The 24,123-nt window shown below is 45.3% G+C and overlaps 6 protein-coding genes across 6 annotated transcripts; 5 read left to right on the top strand and 1 right to left on the bottom strand.

Moving 5' to 3' along the window:
* Nucleotides 1-1,405: 1,405 nt before the first annotated feature.
* On the top strand, nt 1,406-2,386 carry DFL_006686 (uncharacterized protein; the record flags this gene model as incomplete). The annotated part of the gene is made up of 1 exon (XM_067636152.1): nt 1,406-2,386. The coding sequence occupies one exon, from the start codon at nt 1,406-1,408 to the stop codon at nt 2,384-2,386; it is 981 nt and encodes a 326-aa protein (XP_067487798.1).
* A 1,611-nt stretch (nt 2,387-3,997) lies between these two features.
* Nucleotides 3,998-4,537, top strand: DFL_006685 (uncharacterized protein; the record flags this gene model as incomplete). The annotated part of the gene is made up of 4 exons (XM_067636151.1): nt 3,998-4,063; nt 4,160-4,204; nt 4,291-4,359; nt 4,445-4,537. 4 exons carry the CDS (start codon nt 3,998-4,000, stop codon nt 4,535-4,537), a joined length of 273 nt encoding a protein of 90 aa, XP_067487797.1.
* Nucleotides 4,538-4,930: 393 nt separating this feature from the next.
* On the bottom strand, nt 4,931-5,978 carry DFL_006684 (uncharacterized protein; the record flags this gene model as incomplete). Its single annotated transcript, XM_067636150.1, has 3 exons — nt 4,931-5,563; nt 5,638-5,746; nt 5,812-5,978. The coding sequence occupies 3 exons, from the start codon at nt 5,976-5,978 to the stop codon at nt 4,931-4,933; spliced, it is 909 nt and encodes a 302-aa protein (XP_067487796.1).
* A 1,725-nt stretch (nt 5,979-7,703) lies between these two features.
* Nucleotides 7,704-9,132, top strand: DFL_006683 (uncharacterized protein; the record flags this gene model as incomplete). Its single annotated transcript, XM_067636149.1, has 5 exons — nt 7,704-7,738; nt 7,909-7,978; nt 8,040-8,289; nt 8,361-8,932; nt 8,998-9,132. 5 exons carry the CDS (start codon nt 7,704-7,706, stop codon nt 9,130-9,132), a joined length of 1,062 nt encoding a protein of 353 aa, XP_067487795.1.
* Nucleotides 9,133-14,158: 5,026 nt separating this feature from the next.
* Nucleotides 14,159-15,100, top strand: DFL_006682 (uncharacterized protein; the record flags this gene model as incomplete). Its single annotated transcript, XM_067636148.1, has 4 exons — nt 14,159-14,404; nt 14,513-14,730; nt 14,821-14,870; nt 14,937-15,100. The coding sequence occupies 4 exons, from the start codon at nt 14,159-14,161 to the stop codon at nt 15,098-15,100; spliced, it is 678 nt and encodes a 225-aa protein (XP_067487794.1).
* A 6,164-nt stretch (nt 15,101-21,264) lies between these two features.
* Nucleotides 21,265-22,670, top strand: DFL_006681 (uncharacterized protein; the record flags this gene model as incomplete). The annotated part of the gene is made up of 2 exons (XM_067636147.1): nt 21,265-21,881; nt 21,953-22,670. The coding sequence occupies 2 exons, from the start codon at nt 21,265-21,267 to the stop codon at nt 22,668-22,670; spliced, it is 1,335 nt and encodes a 444-aa protein (XP_067487793.1).
* Between the last annotated feature and the right edge of the window lie 1,453 nt (nt 22,671-24,123).

Raw genomic sequence — 24,123 nt, 5'->3', positions numbered from 1 at the left:
TAGTGGTTAGCAAGTCCGCCTTGTCCGGACTCGGTGCTTCAGGCATATCGCGGACTCGGCTACCTCTCCAGACCACGGAATCTCGGTCCATTCCCTCGAATCGGCTTGTTAATCTCGGACCGGCCCATAAAGTTTTTCAGCTGGCCTTTTCAAGCTTATCCTGTTCCGGTTTCGTCCGAAAATATCGGGTTGTTCTGACCGTAAAGAAACCGTACTTGCCATGTCCGGAGTTTTTATTAGATGAAAAGTCGAGGGTTAAAAAAAATAAAAAAAAATAAAAAAAAAATTTGCGAGCGAGGGAATCCCACGAGGAAGCTGCAAAGAAAGCTGCACAGCTCGCTCGCTGGCCAGGAAATGCCTCAATTGCGAATTCCTAAACATCCAATCCAGTTACGACGAGAGCACCAAGCTACCTACATGCTAGAGTGCAGCTTTCCCATAAACTATCACCTGCAAGGTGCCAGAATTTCGAGAAACAGTGCTTGCTCTTTGCTCATGCAAGGTAAAACGTGCCGGCAAACTGCAGGTGGCCACACTTGCGCTGGCCCTCTTTTCGTGATAGCTTCGTTGCTCGACCGCCCCAAGCTGCTTGGGCATGGTTTTCCGAGTACTTAAGACCGGGACTGAGGTACGTACTCCTCTGAGAAGTGATATGTCAACTTGACCACCTCGAGAGCCTAGTTATTATCTCTAATATATACGTACACACCGACGACAACCGGCCTTGCATCCATCCATCCATTGGATAATACCAACCTAATATCCTGATTTTCTTCCCGAAGTATCGCTCGATCAGTCGATAACCATCGATATCTATCTTTTTGATTAGCGTCAACCAAAAACCGGGGCACTTTTTCTTTCTCCCTCTTTCCCTCCTGGGGCATACTAGCGGGGTATATAAACCGTTCGTTAAATCCCGCTGTGGAGAAGCTTTGACGCACGTATGGCTAATAGTTGCCTGCATCTAGAATATAATTTTTTTTCTGATATTTTACTTTATTTTACTGGGATCAATCGAAGCATTTAAAGACCTCCAAAGGGGCCTTATCGGATATCTTTTTGAAGCCCCACATCGACAGCTTTATAAAATTTATCCAACTCGGGCACACTTTCGGCTTAAAAAAAGAGGTCGTTCGCTGCTCTCGTCTAGCAACAAGGCTTATAATTCTGGGCGCAGCTCAGCTCAGCTGTGCTACCACATACGTACCCCTTCGCTCATAACCTTCGAATTCGGGGCCCCCCATCCCATTTCACTATAAACCTCCTACCAACGGCAATTTAAACTCCACCGGCTTTCGAAGTCGAGATAATCCTCCTCATCCTCAGTTCAACTTCATATCCACTCGCTGTGATAATATACAACATTACCTTTTTCACCAAAAGAGAAAAGAAAAAAAAAAAAGAAATGCCCCGCCCATCATCCATTCCCTTCTCCACAACGGGTCAAACCCCCATCCTAACTCCACCAAGCTCCTCCGGGTCGAACCAGGCATTTACCCACCTGACGTCTCCGACCAATAAATTCGTCCACCCGGCTCGCCGTCGTGGGTCAGCAGACTCGTACCTCTCCGAAGATGACCATCACCACCATAATAACTCGGCGCGGTCACCATCATACTCATACTCTCTAACCTCCAATCGCTCTGGCCGACGTTCTCAAAGTCCATCGCTAGGATCCTCACCCGGTGCGTGTCTAATAATCCGCAGCAGTAGCGCCCACCATTCCCCCCACTCCGGTAGTCCAAAGCAATCTCCACAACCGGTGCCAACTCTAGACACGCATGGACGTCAAGATTCCGTCTCTTCAGCCGGTGATCTTGAATTCGACGTAGAACCATTGTCACCGTTTAGCTACGCTCCACGGTTACCATCTGCACCCCCCAGTCGCAAAAACTCACGAGATGCATACTCCCACATCTCACCACCGGCGCTCAACGTCGTTTCCCAAAAGTTAGAGAAATATCATCAACCGCCATCCCTCCCACCGCAAAAGGAAGATGAAGAAGAACATACCATCCAACTCCACATGATGCCAAAATCAATGCTTCTCCCACTACCCGATCGCAACGCGGAGATGAAGCATTTACTCACACATAATTCACAGCTTGCGGGTCAGATCCGTAGACGGCTAGGTGAGGATCGGTATTCTCAGGCATTTGATCTTTGGACCAGGACGAGAAGGAGCGAGGTTAGTGATCATGAGTGGTTGAGAAGGAGTAAATGGTTTTTGCAGATGGATGAGAGGTTATGGAACGAGTGGACTATGATGGTGGGATGGGATCATAGCGTCGATTTGACGAAGGATGAGAACGGGGAGAAGAGGGGGGTTGAGGAGTATGCGGATAAGATGGGGCATATGGAGTGTTTGGAGGAGGAGGAGGAGTAAACGATGGTTTTTGGGATTATATGGAGCGGGTTTGGTTGGGGTGGGATGGGATGAGCGGTGGTGGTGTATTGAAATAGGTGGGGACTCTTTGCATTCGTTCTTTTGTGTTTTGTATAGCGAGGGTTTTTTTCCGGGTGTCTTTGCTGTTCCTTTGGTTCTTTTTGTTTGTTTTGAAGCGAATTGTATACTGTAGCTGTGGCATCGTTTTTGTTAACTCTCTGCTCCTTCCTTACCTCTCTTTTTTCTCATTTCTCTTCTTTTCTCCTTTTTAGCAAAACTTTTTTTTTTTAACGGCCACCTTTATGGGTAGTATCCTAATGTGCTACGAATACCTACATTGGGTGGGAAAAGGGGAGTAAAAGTGAAATGGTAATGCAGTTACACGATTTTAGGAGGTTGTTGTTAGCTATATCTCGAAGCTAGGTTTTCGTCTACTGTAAAGACGGGTGCCGGTCCACCCCATTTCCTTACCTATCGTATGTATTCTCTCACAAGACTAGTATACTCGTTTACCGGAGATAAATTATATTGTATAGCCTCGAGCTATATCTAATATGTGATACATTATGACACCATGTTGCAGGAGAGGGAGAGAGAAAAGGCATGTGAGAGCTGGGGGATTGTCTTGTGTGGAAAAAAGAAAACGTCGAACCCCCGCTATAGATGTCGGTGTCTTGGTCTCGGCACGTACACCCCCATACAGAGCGATTTGAATGGCTACTTTGGTAGAAGTACAGACGCGGGTACATACTAGTACCAGCGTAACTTGCTTATCCGGATCGTTTTCGTGAGAAATATCTTCCGCCGCCATTGGAACTAAAAGTAGATACTTTAATGTACATGTATATAGTATGCACTATTTCCAGGACCTGGCTCCCCTCTACTCCAAGTCCTGGACGAAGTGGAATGATATTTTCTTACGGTCTTCTTGCCGCCTCGCAAACACCAAAAAGCTTTCACGTAAAACGGAGTTTCATATACCCCACTTGTGATTGTTAAGTAGGAGAGCGTCGCGAGGCAGGAGGGGCATAGGTGCACACGTTGCGGGCACCGATTAAAGCTCGAAAGCGGGTCTGCCAAGTTTGAGCCGTCATGGAAGACTCGAGCACATTACTTAGCCGGCGTGACACATTGTTCAAATAGAAATTTCAATTTGAGATATTAACCAACTTATGGCGAGGTTTCACTTGACCATTGGTGTACGGGCCGCTCAGGCTAAGGTGGCTTCTCTAGAATCGTTTGTTAAAGACCCATACAGAGAACATATGTAACATCAAGGCGCGGGCAAGCTCGTAGCCCCGAAGTCCAATCGTCTCCACCCCGTGTTGCACGCGTGGTATTTCCCACAATCGTCGACTCACGTGACCACACAGCATTTTTTGGGGCCGGAAGCAGGGCAGGCGAGTTTAGCGGCAAGCAACTTTTCCCCGGCATCTTCAACGTCGACGCCATCTCCCCCCAATCCTCTTCGAATCTTCCGGTGTACGAAAAGCCGGTTTACACTTACCCGTCCTGCCGTTTCCTTCATCCCAGAGACGTACGAAAAAAACCAGCCACTCATCACGAAACTCCGATAAAATCGAGATATCTTAATACCGTCAAACGATCATAATGGACTCCTTCACAAACACACTGGGTGTAAACCAGCAGTCGAAGAAGCAGGCATGGATGGATAAGGTTGGTCGAAAAAAAAACTCGAATCGAAACTCTGGAAAATGAAACCGATCACGTGGGATCGAAGGTTAACGTTTTATGAATGGGTGATATTGAAAGATTAGACAAGAAGCTGCGGTGGAACAGGCTAGAGCTTTGATCGATGTAAGTTTTACCCCCCTCTTTCCCTTTATTTCTATGGTTATCTAGAGGGGTATATAACTGATCTGATTTTTTTATTCGTGGAATAGAAAGTTTCGGACAACTGCTTCGAGAAGTGTGTTCCGAAGCCTGGGAGTACATTGACCAGCGGCGAGACGGTATGTCATTTCCTAAATCCCGAGTTACATTAAATTAAAAAACTTTAGAGAAGGAACGTCTTGCTAATTTATTAACGATGAATAGACCTGCATAAACCAATGCATGGAGAAGTACATGTCCGCCTGGAACGTCGTGTCGAGAAAGTATATTGAGAGAATACAGGCGAAGGATGTATAAATCCGATCTTTATGGTGATAGAAATATCTTGAGCTGGGTTTGTGGGGCTGGTTACTTGTTCTGGATAACTGGTGAGGCGGGATCTTCAACTACCCAACTGAGGATCTCCACACTTTGGAGGCTTCTTAGAGAGGAAGGGGGATTTTGGATCCCTGAGACCGGGGTTGGTGGAAGAGGGGTCTCTGTATATATTCTAGAATCTAGAGTGTAAATCTTTGTATAATATTACAGTGTGCATTGGTCAAGCCTCATTCGACCACCTTGTTAGAAGAAAGCGTAAATGTGAAAAAGAGGACTGAGGGGACATCGGTCAAGTAACAAATCGTAGGAAGGCTCTTCCCAAATCAATGGTTCTCTAAGATACGCCGAATATTCCCTGTAAAGATGGTTAATTCATTCAATCTTTGCTTCTGTATTCTCGTGCTGAACCGGAATCTCCTGCACCGTTACACCCACGCCGCCTTCATAAACGATCGTAACCTCTTTAATAACATCCCGATAATCCTCTATCTCCACATTCCCACCGCCGACTCTCCTAACCCACCCATCCACGCTCTCCGACCTCATAATCCCAGACCCCTCCAACACCACCGCCACAACGCCACAAGCAATAGTTCTGGCATCATAGAACGTAGCAATAGAATACTCTGCCAAACACCTCGTCGCAAGGCCCATACATTGTCTTCCCAAGAATGTATCTTCAGTCTTCATAATCCCGTCTTCTTCTTTTCTTTCATCATCTTGTCGGTCGTAGTCCTCGCCGGGGATGATGGAAAGGGATTTATCTAGAATTCTGGGGATGTAATCATGGGGAAGTGCGTGCCTGAGTTCGAATTTGAGGATTCGAAGGAGGTGCAGTTCTGCTGTGACTATTGTACCGCGGAGGGTGTCATATTTGTGGGAGGGGACTTCGATGGGTGGGACGTTTGGGTGGAGGATTGAATAGGCCGGGGTGATTAGGGCGCGGAGACGGCGGGGTGATTCGGTAGATTTGGTTGAGAGGGAGAGGGTGGTTAGAGCTAGGGTCTGCCGGTTCGTATTCCAGTAGGTTAGTTTAATGGAGAGGTGCACATGCACGGGGTATATTAATTCCTACGTACATGAGGGTCCAGGAAGTCTGGGACGGGATCGGGACGGTTCTTGGAGTCGCGGATGAATTTGCGGTATTTGTGGAGGTAGAGGTAGGCCATGGCCAGGGTCTGTTCTTGTCTATTGGCAGGTTAATACCATGACACTCATTGCATCTGCTTGTCCTTTCTGGGGTATTCACGTACAATCGTAGGATATCGGCCAGCAAGGCCATGAACGAGGCTGCATCCTTGCCGTGGAGAGACGGCCGGGTTCGAGAGCGACGGCCGCTGCTAGAGGCGCTCGGGGTGGTTGTTACATCGTCGTGTGAGCGACTGGTGGTGGAGAAGCCGTCCTCGCGATGGGTCGCCATTAAGATTGGAATGGGAATGGTGGATGTTCATATTCATGTTCCCAGCGATGCATGATGGGTTTCTGCGCGTTGATGCGGCATCACGACTTTGGGCTTGGTGTTTTGGGATGCCGCTGCCAAGTCTTGGCGACATTGAAGCATGTAACCGCCAACAGAACCCTTTCAACGACAGCATGATAGGAAAGGAAAAAAAAAACCTCATCAAGATCCAAGAAGCCGCTGGAAAAAAGACCCTGTGAAAGCCAAGGCCGCTTCAATTGCCAACGGAGTCGAAAAGAGTCGAAAGACGGTTGATCCCCGAGTTCGAGTCCGAGGGAAGTTCAAGCAGACGAACGGAGTTCGGAAGACTAGCCCGCCAGGGTACCATCACATTGACATCATTGTGCGTTCGCATGGTTTGGCTTCTCCAACAAGTCCAGGACCAGGGTCCGGTGCATCGTGAAACGGTCAATGTGAGTTACAGGAACTGCCGGAGGTCGACAGTTGGATATCGATATATCGGACGATGATAGAGGACTTCACGGAGATAAACCAGAGACGCTGCGTATGGACCTGTTTAAGGCGTATTGATATTGGCATTTCCAATATCGTATCTTGTAGATATATGATATCTCAAAACTCGATCGAAATCCAAGGTCAATACCAAGACATCCCCCCCACACCCGCCCCAAACTAGTCTTTCAATGGAATGTCCTTGTATCAGAACCTGCTCCAACCCCAGACAACCACAGAAATTTTCTCATCCATATGCCTCATCGGATCCCGAGCTTGCCATTAGACGGCTTGGCATACGCACCTGTCGACAGGGGTCTTGCAATCACTGATAGCATTCGATATGCTAAACCGGGAAACCAAATTCAAATCTTATCGCAGCACTTCCACGATACCACGGATGGAACAGATTTCGCAGAGTTTTCCGCCTATTTTGTATCAGTTGAAGGCAAACAGAAATTGTTTGCACCTTTGATGCCGTGTCGACTTCTGTAGTTGATTAGCTATTGCTCGAACTCTCGTATGCACAGATTAGACGTAATTGAAGGAGAGGAGGAAGGGGGTGCAACTTCATTGCCGACATTGCATTTTCCGTGGCATGTTCACGATAACTGACGAGGAGGTTGACGATGGACCCAAGCAAGCAAGCTTGTGATATCAACCTATCATTTCCGGATTCAGCAACTTGAACCCGACGTCTTGGAAGATTTCCTGAGGTTGTCGCAGGGTTAGTGAGTGTCACGACCCTTGCATTCGACTAGTGGCCAACCAGCCTGTCTCCGTATTCCGTAGCTTATAGCTCCGGGCAGCTACCCGTTCGTTGGTAACATTGAATCCTAGACACGACGCTTGATCGCCAAAGAGTACCTCGGGCTTTGGATGGAGTCTGCTAGTTAGACGAAACTCTGTCGGCAAGGCAAAAAGAAAAGTTAAGAATTCGACCGGAAGAAAATTCGAAAAGAAGGTTAATCTCGGAGAGCTTGGCTGCACTCATCGATCTATAAAGACCGGACGGCCCCCCCGCTTTTTCTGCTCAATCCGCAATTGTATCTTCTCCTTCTTCTTCTTCTCCACAATTCCTGTTTCTCAGTATCTTATTGGCTTGGCTTTATTCGATATACGATTCTGCTGGAGCCTTGTCCAGTAATTAGAGTGCATATTTCGTCACCAAAACATAAAAGAACCATAATATTCTTATACATACCTTCACGCTTAAATTCCAAATCCGCCGAAATGACGACCCTCCCAGCTACCATGAAGGCTCTCAGGTATGCATTCCTCTGTCGTTTCCATTGAGTTGTCATCTATTGCATCACAGACATGCTGTAGTTTTTTTTTTTTTGGAGGGGGTTGTGGTGGGGTATGGGGAAGATAAGGTTTCCAGCGTGGGGGTAATTGAACTACCAAGCTTCAGCACTAACTAAACCGGGTCTATCAGATACGAGAAGCCAGAAAAGTTTGGAATTGTCGAAGTCCCACTACCCACAGTCAGAGACGGCGACATCTTAGTATTTACATTCTTCTTCTCGGTCAAGATTAATACTGTGAAATTACTCACAATATATATAGATTAAAGTCAGAGCTTGTGGTGTCTGTGGCACAGACTTGCACATCCACGAAGGCGAATTCATTGCCAAGTTCCCTCTCATCCCCGGTCATGAAACCGTCGGCATTGTCGCAGCTGTTGGCAAGGACGTTAAGGGTTTTACAGTCGGCGAGCGAGTTGTCGCTGACAACTCGGAACTCTGCAATGAGTGCTTCTACTGTCGTCGAGGACAGCTGTTGCTGTGTGAGAACTTCAATGCACATGGCGTAACAAGTATGTACACTCTGAATCTTCTATTACTATACGAGTATACTAGAGATCTAATTTCTCTTTTGTCTGTGTAGTGGATGGTGGCTTCGCCGAATACTGCGCCTACCCAGCCGGCAAGGTCTTCAAGATCAAAAACCTCAGCGACGTTGACGCTACCCTCCTCGAACCCGCTTCGTGTGCCGCCCACGGTCTCGAGAAGATTGCTCCCAAGCTCGGCTCATCGGTCTTGATGTTTGGCGCCGGCCCAACAGGCCTCGTGCTTTCGCAGATGCTTCGACAAAACGGCGGCTGCCACGTCGTCATGGCCGCGCCTAAAGGTCTCAAGATGGACCTCGCTCGTGAAGTAGAAGCTGCGGACGAGTACATTGATCTTTCGAGAGATAAGGCCGAAAGTGCGAAACAATTAGAGCAATTGAAGCTGGACAATCCATATGGATTTGATATTGTTGTTGAGGCGACTGGTTCCCCAGCTATTCTAGAGGAATCGATCAACTATGTCCGCCGTGGAGGCAAATTGGTGGTTTATGGTGTTTACTCGAACGCCGCAAGGGTTTCGTGGTCACCTTCTAAGATCTTTGGTGACGAATTGACTATTATTGGAAGCTTTTCGGAGACTTACATGTTTCCAGCTGCTATCAGTTATTTGGTAAGTATTTACTCACAGAAACTAGGATTTGGGCAGGTCTTTACTAACATATGTTGTGCTTACAGGACTCCGGCAAGGTGAAGGTTAAGGGAATTGTCAACAAAGTCTTCAAGCTCGAACAATGGGAAGAATGTCTTGAATCGATGAAAAATAAGAGCGCAATCAAAGCCGCTATTGTCTTCGATGATGCTACCGCGTAAATCCCTTTCACTTCTACCCATTTTCTTGTTCACTCACGCTCTTCTCTTTTGGGTTTACTAAAAATCATGCATTTTGGGATCACGGGGTAAATCAGGTATTACTATTCATCTTCGTTGGGAAGTCCCTTTTTCTAGATTTCTAGAAGACTAGAATTCTTTGCGGTTTCTACTGGTTAGACGATAGAAGAATAGACTTTGTTGACGCTTTGCTCGTTCGTGTTTAACAGACCGATTGATTCGTCACTTTTTGTTCTTCGTTCAGTCCTGTATTCTTTAGGAGGGTTTATTTGGTCTTCAGAATGGCGTCTGGAGATATTGAATGTAGATAGAGAATTTGCGTAGGTCGAATTCGAATGAAGTTACAGAGCACAAAATGCAAAATGTCCGGCGTGCAGCTTATAGCCTGGTAACCTTGAGACCAATAGCCTTGCAAGCCTTGCGGCAAGATCTTAAGAGTCAATTGGACTCGGAAAACCTAGGTAACGCCTGACAGGTGCCTCATACATGCACGGCAGCTTCCGAACCGTCAAGCGCGGAGAGCCGTGCCATTTTGAGATCCTGGCCAGCCTCGCGGTCGGGTTTTAAGATCCTTCGTCAGCGGTCGGGAATATTCAACCATGAATCTATCTACTTGAGTATATAATGCAGCTGAAGGTTCCTACTTTACTGGTCTTACAACCGTCCTCCACGAACCGCCGAGGGAACCCTCGTTAATATCCAACGGTATTGCACTATCTAGTAGCTGTCAACTGCGAAGCTATCTGTACCCGATTAAAAATTCCAACAAGATGACAACATGGACTCCCCATCGACCTGATTCATAATCCTAAGTTCCCTCCCCACCGTTCGCAGTTTAAAATCACTATGTCGAGAATCCTCAAGCTACCACGCTGTATTAATAGAATACTAGTCACTAGTCGAATCCTCTGTATATCTCAATGAAGCTCTTGAACGATATTCTCGAGAATCTATTTGGCTGGCTCGGTATCATCATCGATTGCCTACGTTCAAAACCAAGCCATTGGTACTTTTAAAGGCTGAGATGGAATATATTTCATACCCTGAGGCCCTTCCGCCTCTCGAGGAATTCTATGTTGGAGACTATAATGATTAGCGCGCCCGTGACGCTGTCAACTCGGAGATCACATCCTTTGCGAGACAATCTTCTCATAACTTCAATAAGCCTACCAAAGCTCCCAAAACACCCAATCTCCGGAAAGGAGATGAACAAGCTATCACAAAATATCATAGAACAATCATCAACATCTTCCAGGGTTTCGTTAGATACGAATTAACAACCATAGCATCAGATCCACCACATTCCCTAGAAAATATAAATCGAGAACGAATCGGATAGCTACTTTTTAGTAACCGTGATCGAAGAGGAGAGGATAATCGAAGGGTTGTATAGATTTTTTTGTGGGATTTGAAATCTCGAAACATGCGCCTTATCACGCTGTTATATCTTCCGTCTCGGGGCTGTAGGTTTTTTGGGGAGTGATAGCGGTGAGAGCTGCCCGTGAGTTTTTACTCTCACAAATTGAAAGAGCTAGAGGGCATGACCGGGGTAAAGAGATATGGTCTGATGATTTATCGGAGTATCATGATGGTGAATATGAGGACGGTCCTTCAGTTCGTAAGTCGAATCTTTTGCAATATATTCATATACCCAGCCACTTTCTTATTTTTGAAAGTAGCTTGATTGGGCACTTTTTACTAATTCCAGTGGGTTATATCTCTATAACAGCAAACTTGGTATTAACTTACGAGTTCCCTGATAACATCCTACTCAGGCTCGATGGAGAATACGACGGAAACCATCACGGATCCAAAAGATTTTAAATATAACAGGACGAAACCCACACAGTTTCACCTCATAGAGCACAGGATTTGCATTCCCCATTGAATTCTATCCGTGGAATCTTACCAACCGCTACGATCCGAACCCGCCAGATCCAAGCCCCTGTTTAAGAGATGGGAAGGAAATATGTCTCCGGTATCCTAGAAATGGGGAGATTGAGATACTAGCTTTCCTATGGGATAATTTGAGGCTGAAAAAGTATGGATATACGTTTGTTGAGTGGAGTAGAGGCGATATGTGGGATCATAGGGCGGGGTTTAGATTTCTTCATACGGAAACGGAGTACTATAAGGAAGGTGGAATATTGGATCAATTGATGATGGGTGATGAGGTAAATGAGTACTGGAGAAGATTTCGAGATATAAAGACCAGTGGAAGCGGTCAAGGGATTCAAAAGCGAAGGAGGTGGAGAATAGAGGGACAAAGGATAGAGATATGAAAGGGAAGAGGGTACGGGGAGGATCTTCTTCGGGTTCTAGGCAGCGACGAGTGCGGCCTGTTGGGCACGAAGTAGGGGAGGTTGGGGAATATTTGCAAGAATTGGAAGATTTATGAGTTTAATTTAGAGAAAGATTTTAAGATTCGTGGTATCGTAGCTGTACTCACAGCGGCGCCAGTTGATATGACTAGTATACATACGTGTAAATTATAAGGTAGCGAGCTTCATCCTCTCGATCAATCATTATGTCTAGCGGAAAGAGCCTCGTTCTAAACTCTGAGTATTTCTACTATCATGAAAACGAGAGGAAGAAATAATATAGCGAAGGGGACCCTGCTATCAGGAATGCTACGATAGGGTTGCAGAAATGCAAAGTGACATGTTAAACCAAACGGCTCCATCAATTGATCGACTAACAAGATGGAAGGCCTCTAACCCCCCAATTTCCTTTCACTAGCTACGGGAGGAATAGCAGAATTTGCTGAGTCGACCAGGACTCCATAACGCAGGTAAAACCTTTAAAGCCCAAGCCTTAAAATGCAACAAAGACAAGGGAAAACCATGTGGGAGTACTCGAGTGTCACACAACGATCGAATAGCCCTGCTCCTTTGCTAGTAATTTATTCAATAGTAGTCCTATAATATTACATATCCTCCTCCTCTTCTTCTCGATGGAAATGATGAGTAATCCCTTCCATTGTTGTTTGGGGGTCCTCGCCGTACCTAATAATAAATCCCCATATACGACAATCAGATGGCTCGAGCTTCGACTTAACCCACCAGAAAGCCTCAATCGGCTAACTTTTATACCCTCAAGTATCATAAAAACGTGAAACTCTGCGGGCCCAAGCGACTACAAAAACGAACACCTGTATAAACGCTGCAACATTCTATTCGACAACAATTTCGTACAGGTAAAGAATAGAGCCCGTATTGAATTCAACCTCGTGTTCGTTTCGTCGATTGTCTCGGGGGAGCAAAAAGAAGTCCACTACGGGATTTTGGAGATGATTGATATGATTAAAAAGACGGTCCGTTATCTTAGTCAATTGCGAGAACGGAAACTCGTATTTAAAGGATGAGGGTTTTCCTTTAGTGCCCGTTTAAGCGAGAGAAACAGGGTAAAATGCGACGTCAAAGGTGGGAAATCGGTATAAAAGAGAGAGGATACACACTTTTGGGGGGATAGACCGGTCAAGTGATCAATATATTAATGTTATCTATTGGACGAATATATATATATATTGTTTCTTGTAAGTTTAGATAAGCTGCTTGGGTAATCTATATGATAAACCTACCTCAGGCTGTTAAGGTACCTAATATGGTTTGTGAAGTAAAGTATTTTATATTAAGAAGTCTATAGAAACTTATCAGCGCGCATACTATGGTAATCATAAGTCCTATTGAATTCATCTGACACATGAATTTTCGGATTCAGGCCATGACCATGGGGGCTAATACCTCATGGATTCACAACTTGAGGTCCGGGACGTAACGCCTAGAAATTATCTTCAACCAGCTGCAGCCGGCCGCTGCAACGTCAAAACCAATTGGTACCAATCAGGTTGTCAACTCACGATCATGCCCACACCATGGCGAACAGGGGCAGGGCAATATTCGAATATTCTGCAGGAAAATCCAACAGGGAACATGGACCACGAATGTTGGGGTTTCTTTGGCATCCGGCATCTGGATACATCCTGAATCGCTCAAATGGGGGAATGGAAATTTTCGAATCCTGTACCAGACGTTTCATGATTATATAAATGGCGGTGCTAAGTCTGTGGCCCCTGTGCGCTCTCGTATTCTTAGTGACAAGAGGGATATAATCGTGCAGCGAAAACCTTTGGATTCGCTCAATTATCGATATCATCTAGATCATGAGCCGAGCTCAAAGACATGTACTTGACGTTTTAATTCAAGGTTGGAACCAACGGATCTCGGAAAGAATACTATTGTTCAAAGCCCACCCGGATACCGGTGTTACCTCGCATCCATGTCTTGATGTGAGTATGATCGATTAGAACAGCACCATGCAATACAAAACTCACCTGGCAGGATCCAATCATTCAGCTTATTGGGCAGGTTAGCCTACTGAGAAGATCGGATTGTTTATCTAACTCAGGAGTTATGAACAATGAAAGACGCCTCTCGCGTTTCTTCTAAGAATGAAATTGCGACTGAGGTTACCATGACCTAGACACAATGTCGACCTAGCCTTATGAAACCAGTTAGTTACTATCGACCAAATCGTACGATAATGCGTTTAACTATAGCTACAGACTGCCCCATCTCTGTCACATGTAGTTGCTAATTTCTTAAGATAATGTGGGCATCAAATTTATAGGATACTCTCGACGGGGCAACGCCGAGTAACCTTCATGGGAATTTCCAATCCACGACTTCGAGCTTCGTGGAGACCAGTTTACGAGATGATATGAACTCGTTACAGCTTGGTATTTGGTGATCAGGAACAAATTTCCAGCTGGAATCGATACCGTATCGATACTACACCGGAGAAGATTGGTGATATCGGATAGATAGAGCGGACACATACCAGAGATTCTAGTTATAAAAGACCCCTCAGGTCCCATTTACGATTCTACACCACAGCAAAGAAAGCAAGCCTCAAAGCAAGATCTTCTTAGAATATTACATCTCGGGCCCTATCATTAATATTAATATTAATATCTTGCGTCTATACCAATCGCCGAAGGCTCTCCAAGATGAAGCAATTCGCAGCAGCTCTTTTCATCGCTTCAAGTACGGTAGCTCAGCCATTTCACACTATGGTTGCGTACCCAGACATTGGAACGTATTCCAACCAGCCAATCCAGGACGCTTCCGTTTGGGTCCCTCATACCGTTGTTCAATGGCCCACTGGGTCCCTTCCAATCTCTTGCGCTGTCCTAATGGCCTCTCGTGGATGCCAACCCAGCCAAGTCCAAGTGTGCATTGTGACCTACCAAGATGTAAGCGTTTATGGGTTTGCCCGCAATTATAACAATTCTCGCTCGAATATCAAAATTCTTTTGGGAATATTTGAATATGTACTAATTGTCACAATTCTGAATATCTAGTGTGACCGCCCGTGGGTCTTTTGCAGATGTGAAAATGCTCCAGTCCATATCGGGCGCTCCGCTGATATCTTCGGCCGTATGCCAGTGCATATGAGGAGCATGGTCCGTCGCCCAATGATTGTTCCTAACCCTAACGGCAACTGCTGCTGCGCTGCCCCTGATGATGGTGATATTATGGTTGCAGGAGATTGCCCAATCCCCACATATGCTCATGAAGTGTAAGTGAAGAATGTTTTATTTAGTGAATTTAACTGTCCATGGACGTCCTTGGGTTTGTATCAGAAAATGACGCTCTATGGTATTTACAGTGGTCATTTGATCGACAACAGAGCTGATGTGTTTGGCCAGGATTATTCATGTAAGAATGTGCAACTTTACCGTATATAATAACTACAAAATCTCTAACTAGATGCACAGAAAACAGCAAAACCAGCATTTATCTATGCGCTTGCTACCGATACCTGCAGTATTAGCAACTACGGCAACACCGTAGGCCGCCACGAAGAATTTGTGGAGATGAGTATCGCTGTTCTCTACAACATCAACACTGGCCTTCTAACCGCAGTCGCCCCAACTTGGCTTGATTAAGACCAGATTTGGTGCTCAGTATTACACTTATGGGTACTTGCGTTGGTCGTCTTCCTGATTCCCCAACTGTTCCGGCTTCCTTGAGGGTTAAGGTCAAGCGTGAGCATCTTGTTGGCAGGTCTGGATGGTGTGGGTTTAACCAGGAGAGCTTGTAAGCAGAGAAGTCATAGTATTCGTTTAATTAACAGTACGTCATACTGGGGACTATCTTTGCGATTTTTGGAGGCTATAGCTATCAAGTTTGGGGTTTAAGTGGTGCATATTTGGCGGGAGTACTAGATTAAAAGATTATAGATTATTCATGACGGCACTGGCGTTCAGCCCACCTGTGGTCAATAACTCGAAATGCTCAAGTCCAGGCTAGACTTTAAGGGTATCATGTAATGATTATCTAAGAAAAAGATTCTATTGAGCTCAGAGGGAAATGTATTACAAATGTTGTAGTCAGAAGCTTTAAAAGCATGAGCTATCGCGATGGACTTAATGGATTTTAGACAAACAGGCCTCGCGCGAGCTTGATAATGAACCAAACTTTGAGTTTCGAATACGATTTCAGAATCGCTTTACCATCCGAATAGCCTCATTAGTTAGGAATCCACCACGACCTGGCTTCTCTAACCGCTTACCCAATGGAAAGAGCTTCCAATTTCTCCGGAACTCATAACCCGGCTCGTATCGAACCATGAAAGCGCCCTGTGTGCGAACATGTTTTAGGTTCTCCACATGGCTACTGTGGATGCAAGCCTCAGATACCTCAACGCACCGGGCGTAGGTAGACATCGGACCCGCGCAGCATTTTTACCGAACAGGCGAGTTCCTGTAACCACTGTCCCAAGCAAAAAACAAAATAAAATAATAAAATAAATTTACCAGACCCCTGGGTTCACTATGGTAGATATTTCGGGTTTTTGTCCCTCGAAAAGTGGGAAAACTTCCTGGTTGTGCGGCAGCAACTTGATTAAATGCCGCATTTCCCATCGGCCAACCCGAGGACTTGCTAATCGACCAGTGCTAAGTAACGCCTCATACATCATATACCCAGCATGGTATGCTAACGATGAAGATCATATATCTTTTTTGGACATTATTCTTTTGTGAGAGAGCTCTTGGGAAAACCTTCAAGTGCATTGCATTGCATAAGCTATGGCGGCTGTTGAGGGAGGGAGAATGTCCATTACGATTGATGAAAATTTCCCGTTTTCTAATTGCGAGTGGCCGAGGAGAAAGATCCAAGATGTGATCTACCGGGATAGGAGATGCTTAGCTTGGTTGCTGATACCATACTTTTCTGCTCCTAATGAATGCTCTTGGCAGTTATAACAAGTCCCAGTGCTGCATTGAGATATATACTTGAGCCGTATATATAGCAATCTCAATTGGGCATCTCAATTCCGGCAATTTGGCTAATTGACATTTATCGATTGATCGACAGGAACAAACGAGATATTGATGTCAGAGGCCAATATCAAAATCCTGTCGTGTGCATTCGATTACAGATGGATTGCTCAGGGTGGGACCGGCCGGATAACTATCCGGGCCAATGCTGTCAACGTGTCCAGGTGATCTGCGAACAGTAAATGAGTAGAAAACGTGGCAATAAAAAAGTATCTGAGTCTTCAATAAATCTGATCGAGATAGGATGGTGGTGGACTAACGAATATCTGCAACATATAGGAGGTTAAATATGGCATGATATCGCCTCGAGCCGAGCTTAATAATGAAGCTAATTATACGAGAATTCGCGGGGTTCCTGCCAAATGCGAACTGGTGGAAAGTTTTAGCGCTTAAAATTAAACTCTGCATTTCCTCACAGCTTTGAGGTCTGGTGCATATAATATGTACATATATGCTTTCATACAGTTGCAATTGTGGAAAAAGGGGAGCCAAATACATGTGTGGTTGACGGTTGAGGTTAAGAAAATGAGGGATACGGTGGAGTGAGGAAGTGATCGTCACTTGTTATAACGGGTCTGACCACACTCTTTTTGCCGTCGGAGCAATCCACGTGGTTAATTAGACAGCTTGCGATTGTCTTTCTTCATTCACGACAATACGAAAAGCTAAAATGATGCAAACGGGCTCTGTGCAATCTCCGAGTACTTTAGCGGCTGGCTGGGCAAAATTCCGGTCTGATTTCGTTGGTGGTACAGATTGCGATGTGGGTCCATCTTTGATATTTCTCTAAACAAAAGAAAAGCCCAAAGGTTCTCCTGACCCAAAAGTCTGGTCAGGTTGCCCGCTGTCAGTTGAAATTGGAGCAAGGGGGGCTCAGCAGGCTTAGTTTATCCAATCATTCTTGATCAAATTGAGAGGGTTATATTTCGTCTTGTGCCGCCACTTCCGCCACCGGCTGGGAAATTCTCCTAATTTTGTGGCGCTCGCAAATTCTCCAGACTCGGGAAACAAGCTCTTTCCTTGCTTTTGTAGCTCTGAGATTAATCGCGTTCCTCGGAATTGATATTCCGAGCCACGCGGATCCAACATAGGGCCGAGAATGTAGATTCAATTCTGATATTGAGAAATAGCGATCGTCATTATTTCTTTCCGCCTCAGGAAGCTGTTTACGGCAGAAAATCGAGATTGCTAGTTAGCATACCTTTAAGGTCTACGGAATGAGCGTAGACGCTTACGAGGCGAGCAGCAGATTGCATGCATGCAACAAGTGTAACTCGGCTATATTGTGAGCATGCATGAGCCCGGATAGAAACAACAGCTATTGGCTCCTTAAAGCGAAGGAGGATAATGGTAGGTATCTCCAGATTGTTGACAAGTTTATATTAGGATCCCATGCATCTAGTGCCACAGTTGATTTTCCTTTTTGAAGGAGTGATTTTCACCCTGTGCATACTCCAGACCACCTGTGCATGGTCACGGACCTGGGCCCGATTGTTCTAGAATCAGGGAACAAGTGCGAGGAGAAAACATTTTCAGTTCCACCAAAATCACAAGTCTGTCGAGCGAATAAGAATTTCCCCGAAGGAAAGAAAAGGATTCCAGAACGAGTCGAATCTGACTAGCCACATGGTTGTGAGGGATAGTATTAAAATGCATTGCATACATAAGCATGGTCCATTCAGGGCCCAAGGTAGAACGGTCGCAAGCTGATTGATACAGATGCAGCTGTCAACTAGGAGGAAAGCCTAAGGCAGATATTTTCAGATCCTTGACTCGAGTTTATACGTCTAAGGAGCAGTAATAGCAGTCATTGGATACCACATCGGCGAAGTTAATCCCGACGAAATAGAACCATGCGGAAAATCCGTGATCAAAAACGCTCATTTCCTCGCTCTGTCGATCGCTCGGAGTGTGCTCAAATTAGATATATTCACAGGGGATCACGAGGTTTTCTCCGCCGAAAGAACACCAAGATTGGCGGGCTGCGGCGTACGGGAGCTTACGAAATGCTTCTACTTAGCGAGAAACCTTCACATTTGGAACAATTGCAAGTTGGGGAGGTCTTAAACTGTCAGCCGCACGCCGAACCAATTGCAGCGTCCAACCAAACAGAAGACAGCATTGCCGAAACCAAAAAAAATTTGCTGGTTAATATATTGATCGACAACGTTCCATCCATTTGACGATAGCAATTTTGTGCAGCTAATTTGGGAATATGCAGCTTGTAGATACACAATTGTACAAGCTTGGGGTAAGTATCGCCAAAAACCTAATCGCCTGTGTGGAAGCTGGATGCTGAGGGCGGCGGTCGATCGCTGGTTCCGTCGGATGCAGCAATCTCGACTAGCTCTAAGCATGAGTAGAGAGAGCTCATCGGATACATGGGACACAGTCTAGATCGACATGCCATGAGTACTTGCTAACCCTTCACATCGATGTTGCAAACACGCCATGACAGTTAATCGTACTGCCGTGGCGCGCGGAGTAAAGCTCTCGAATCGAATAGACTGAGCAAAGGAAGAGGGGAAAATAGACTTGCCTCGGAAACACCATCTGGCTGGGTCCCCATGCATGACATCCTTGGTCTAAAATCCATGAGTTTGGACCCGGAAGCCCACCATGCTACTGCACAGTACATTGGAGGAAATCGAAATTCTCGGCTGCGAGTTACTCCAGGGGTGATTGTCAACGTGGCCGGCGAACCATGTTACCTAAGATCGTATTCCCTTCAGTTTAAACGTTTGGTTAACAGATATCGACATCCGCCTTGCAACTGAACATCTTCCTGTGTTCCGTGGCTGAAATTCTGTTAAGAACTGCGTGGGAAGGTAGTGTGTATGTTGAGATATACGATTCCTCTCTACAACTGCCAGGATTGGGAGTGAATTCAAGAATCGATAGCTCGATAGAGCCAGCAGAACCCGATGTCTAGACTCTAGCTAGGCCCAACCTAGATCGGTTTTTTCACTGCAGGTGACATTTTTCGGTCTTTTACTCCGGAGCGACACGAATCTAGTTGCTGATTTCTGAACCCTTTTTTTCGCACATGGCCAAAGTATGGCTAGTGACCCCGGTGTTGAGCCGGTTGGCTGGGATCGATTTTGCCCCACCCAACGGGAAATGGCCTCCTGGGATGCATACGGGCGATGGATATTTGGATACAACATGTATACAGGCTAACCTTCGACTCGGCTTGAGTTTTCAACAGTCTGCCCATGTCCGAAGCTTCTATGATCTTCAAACGGAATCGACTAGTCAGCGCCCAGATGTTGGCCAGTTTGTGCATACTTTTGTATCCTCCAACATTAGTTCTGCCTGTGCGGACAGGAGAGTGGCGTGTAGGTTCTTTTCTGTACAGAGTGCTTGCTGCACCCTGCTGTAAACCGACAAAAAAAAAAAAAAAAAAAAAAAAAAAAAAAAAAAAAAAAAATTTCACCGCTGCCGGGTACGAAAGTATGGCCTGGAATGGGCCTGGATACAAAAGTGGGTTGATCATGCCACTGCCCAGCGGCTGCTCAGCCAGCAAAAAGTAACATGCCACCAGACCAAAACCACGATGCCCCTCGTTCCCTTGTTCGGACAAAGATATGTTTGTTTGTGTGAGCCTACTATGGGCTTCCTTGACAGCCTGCGTAAAGAATTCCTGAACTTGATAGTGATCAGCGTGAGAAAAAAAAACTGCTGGGGGACTCAAGCTCTTGGACAGGATTAGACAGGCAAAACTGATTAATAGAAAAGGCTCAAACCCCTCTTGCATTGAAATTCGAACAACCTCATGATGCTTTCCTCCTAATTGTTACTTTTCTGTTATAAACTTCACGGCTTCTCCTGAAAAGAAAAAAAATAAAAAATAAATTATCAGCGAGCGAGGGACCGCTCGATAGTTTTATTTAACTTTTTTGGCTATTATATTTAATAATATAACCTCCACATGCTTAATATCCAACGATACATTCAGCGATAATAACACCCACCCGGCTCAAATAATCCACCGTTTTTCATGTCCCAGCGCGGATATCGCACCCAACCGGCCTAAATTTTTCTCGCCACATCTTCTTAGCAAGAAAAATTTATAAAAACGTGAGCGCGGTGGGACAGGATATTACCGTTGAATTACAACAGCCGCACGCAAACCCACGAGAATATTCTCTCTCACCAGAACTTCGAATCTCGAATTACAGCTACTTAAGTAGTCAACTTGGGATAATATCCTACACAACTTTATATTTACTCCTCAACTTCGGTCCTTTCCCCTACGACACTATAATAACAACAGATAGGCCTTCCCCTCCGCAAGAGGTGTCTGGGGCAAAAGTTAGATTAGAATAGAGGGGATAAAAAAGAAAATTTTATACGGCCCTCGGAACCGCCTACCACACCCAGAGTCTTGTCTCTTTTGGGCACCCAAAGAGAGTTCACACCTCCTGCCAGCCGGAACGTGCATTAACGTGCATAAAATCCCCAGCCTACGGTCCCAGCAGCACCCTGTATCCCCTTCCACGGGACTCGTTCCTTTTCTTTTCTTCAGTCTGGGCCTAGCCTCACACATTCGTTTTTACGGTTATACCAGACTAGCGTTCGCAATCTGCAGTCGACATCTTGACCCACGCCCACTTCCTTATTTGATCAGAAGCTAGCCTACTTATTGAAGTGAGGAGGCTTTCTTAGTCTCTCGGAATATAAGGGCGTTAAGCACGGCGCATATATCGTATAATATTCTTCGGACCCTTTTCCATAATTACTTATTTCTCTTTCTTTTATTTGAAAAGATGCTTGACGATATGAGCCAGCCAATGTCCTTGCCCCAGCTACCAGCTTTGACTTTACTTCCAAAACTTCACGACCCATTCTTATCCCATAAGTTACCATCGCCAGTTTCTTTCGAACGACCACAAGAGGTCGATGCCCTAGTGAAGCGATGCGAAGCTTCTCTTAGAAGGCTATCTACTCTGACCCACTCGTTTCAGCCGCTCGGTAACATGTCCACGGTCACCCTTGTACCAAACCAGACCGACAATGACAATGGGTTTGACGATATCAAGACCTCTGCTATCGTCACCGTCACTGAATTGCGAGATGGATCTCGAGAAACATCTCGCAATACCCAACCTAGCTTGAGGAAAGTTAAGGCGCAATCGAGCGATACAAAGAGTAAAAAATGGAAGGTTTCGAAGCCCACACGACCAGTTCCGTCAATGGCAAATTCTGGACTATCGAGGAAATCTGGTTCTGCAATGGGGCATGTATCTGACGAGAACAGGTCCAAATGTTCTTGCGATACAGCCATGACTCGGAATAAAACTAGTGCGGCCGCATCCTTTTGCGATGTAGCTATGGGAGACCCAATTTCACCGAAAAGAGTCATTTCTCAATTGAATGACTGCATGTACGTGAAGATATTTCGAAGATATTTAAAGTTATTTTATCAAGAGAATGAGCTAACTCGTCGCTTTTTAGGTCTTCTACACAACCAGACGATTCGAACATATGCTCCCTCCTGAGTACCGCAATCATTACGGGTAATGAAACCCTTTTACATTCTTGCATAAATCATCTCCGCAATACCGCTACAACCAATCCTCTTATAACGATAAAAGCCAGCGCACCATTTGCGGGTGAACGGCCAAATGTTCCGGCAATAGTAGCCGCACAATTACGGCCTATTCTCCACGAGGCCGTCCGTACTCTCCTCGACGATTACCCAGATTATGACTGTGGCGAGCCATCGCAACGTTGGAACGATTATCTAAACTCGGTTCCTGCCCAATTACAACAGCTATTTGCAGCAGAGTGGTGCCGCTATGTCCGTCGCATCAAATCTTTCCACGAAAACAGCCCCTGGGACGACTTTGACTACGACCATACGCAATCCTGTCCTCACAAAGACGGATGCGAGATGTATACTCGTGTCCAAGTTCGCGAGGCATGGAATCGGTTTTGGAAAGACTCAATTCTTTCGGGAAATAGATGCGTCCCCAAACCGAGCCAAGTCGCACAGTTCCTCTGCAATTACGGCAACGACATTACTCCCCTTAAGCATTCAAACCAGCCAAATATCAACTGTGTTGCTGGCTTCAGGGAGGAATTGGTACAAACTTTGGAGTGTCTTGGCGGTGATAATGCTAGATACAATTGGAAATGGCTAGGTGATAGCCTATTCAAACAGCGGAAGTAGAAATACCTAAGGTTCGGATAAGGGAAAGGGCCTGAGAACCCACTTCTTTGTAAATCTTTTTTTTTTTTTTCCTCCCATTCATTCTGCCTTGCCTTTTTCGCGACGATGACACCCATCTTTCGCACTATGCATAATTTTTTGCCTTTATTCTTTTTATTCTTTTTTGGCAATACTTCCAGCGACATTTTCTTCACGCGGCGTACCAGAGATTTTACATTTACATATACTTTGTTTTCCTACAAACTTACATCCCATTTGTGTTTGAAGAATCTTAATTTTGGGATTATGTATATATTTCATTTCATTTCATTTCAACATTGGGAAAGGGATCGGGTAGCATTAGCGGATTGCTTATTTTCGGCACTTCTAAACCATTAAACTCAATTCATATTTTATATGCTTTTATCCGTTAGACTTTTTTTCCCCTCTCGCTCCCGAACTATACTCGAATTTGGAGGAGTCTCAGTCTTCAACCCATCCGGAAATATATCAGATCATCGTCAATGAAAGAAAAACATGTTCTAGAGCTGTAGAAGATTGCGTTCACCCCAGTCTAAACGGGGGCCCAATCGTAACATGGAAAAGATTCGTCATCTGTAGTTTTCCCTATTTGATGGAAAGAAGCGGGTTTGCCACCCGTTCAGTAGAAAAAGAAGTTATAGTTTTTTCCGTATAGGTGGCCGAAGATCAATCGGCAGACTGAAAGGCTCCGAGGTGGTGCCGGTTTGCCGAACTTAACAAGATCGGTCGACCTTTGAGGAATATATTGACTTGATCAATCAATTCCGAAGTTGTTTGTAGAAAGTCTCGAGCTCGCTGCCCAGGCCGTCGATCTGCAGGCTCCTAGGTTTGTAGATTATAGGCAGGTGTTCTTGTACATACACACGTGGATTCTATACGAAGATACCTGCAATCCCTGCCTAAGGAAGCAGGACCCTTAAGCCGCAACCGTCCTTTAAGTCTTATATCCATGGCTTTTTCCAACATTGCAGAACTTTCTGATACCTAGGCGGCTATTATCCTAGCCCCGGTATCCTAGAATTCCGTGCTTATCATATCCGAGATTTCAATTGCTATTCTACCATAGATCGGCATGCCGAGATGGATGTGTCGGATGAAGATTATATACAAGGCTACCAGAACCGGGTCCATATACAGCCATCCACATACGGTGTACGGATGGCTTTGTATATATATCCTTCCTCTTTTCTTCTTTGCAAGTACTTAAGTATCTAAGTACCTTATACATCTGCAATAGTTAATAAGATAGGAAAGGGTAACCGAAAGTTCCTACATCGTCAGAGCTTGTTAACGATCGGTATCAATATTTTACTGGGTTTGGAGCCCGACCACTCTTTTTAGCGATTGCCTTGATGGAGAAAACGATGCACGATGTAAATATTGATATCTTCATCGAATTAATATATTTTTTGGGACACGTACTTTTTTGACG

The sequence above is a fragment of the Arthrobotrys flagrans genome (assembly GCF_004000055.1).
Source record: "Arthrobotrys flagrans strain CBS H-5679 chromosome Unknown unitig_8, whole genome shotgun sequence".
Classification (NCBI taxonomy): domain Eukaryota; kingdom Fungi; phylum Ascomycota; class Orbiliomycetes; order Orbiliales; family Orbiliaceae; genus Arthrobotrys; species Arthrobotrys flagrans.
This window is presented reverse-complemented; position numbering and strand designations above follow the sequence as displayed.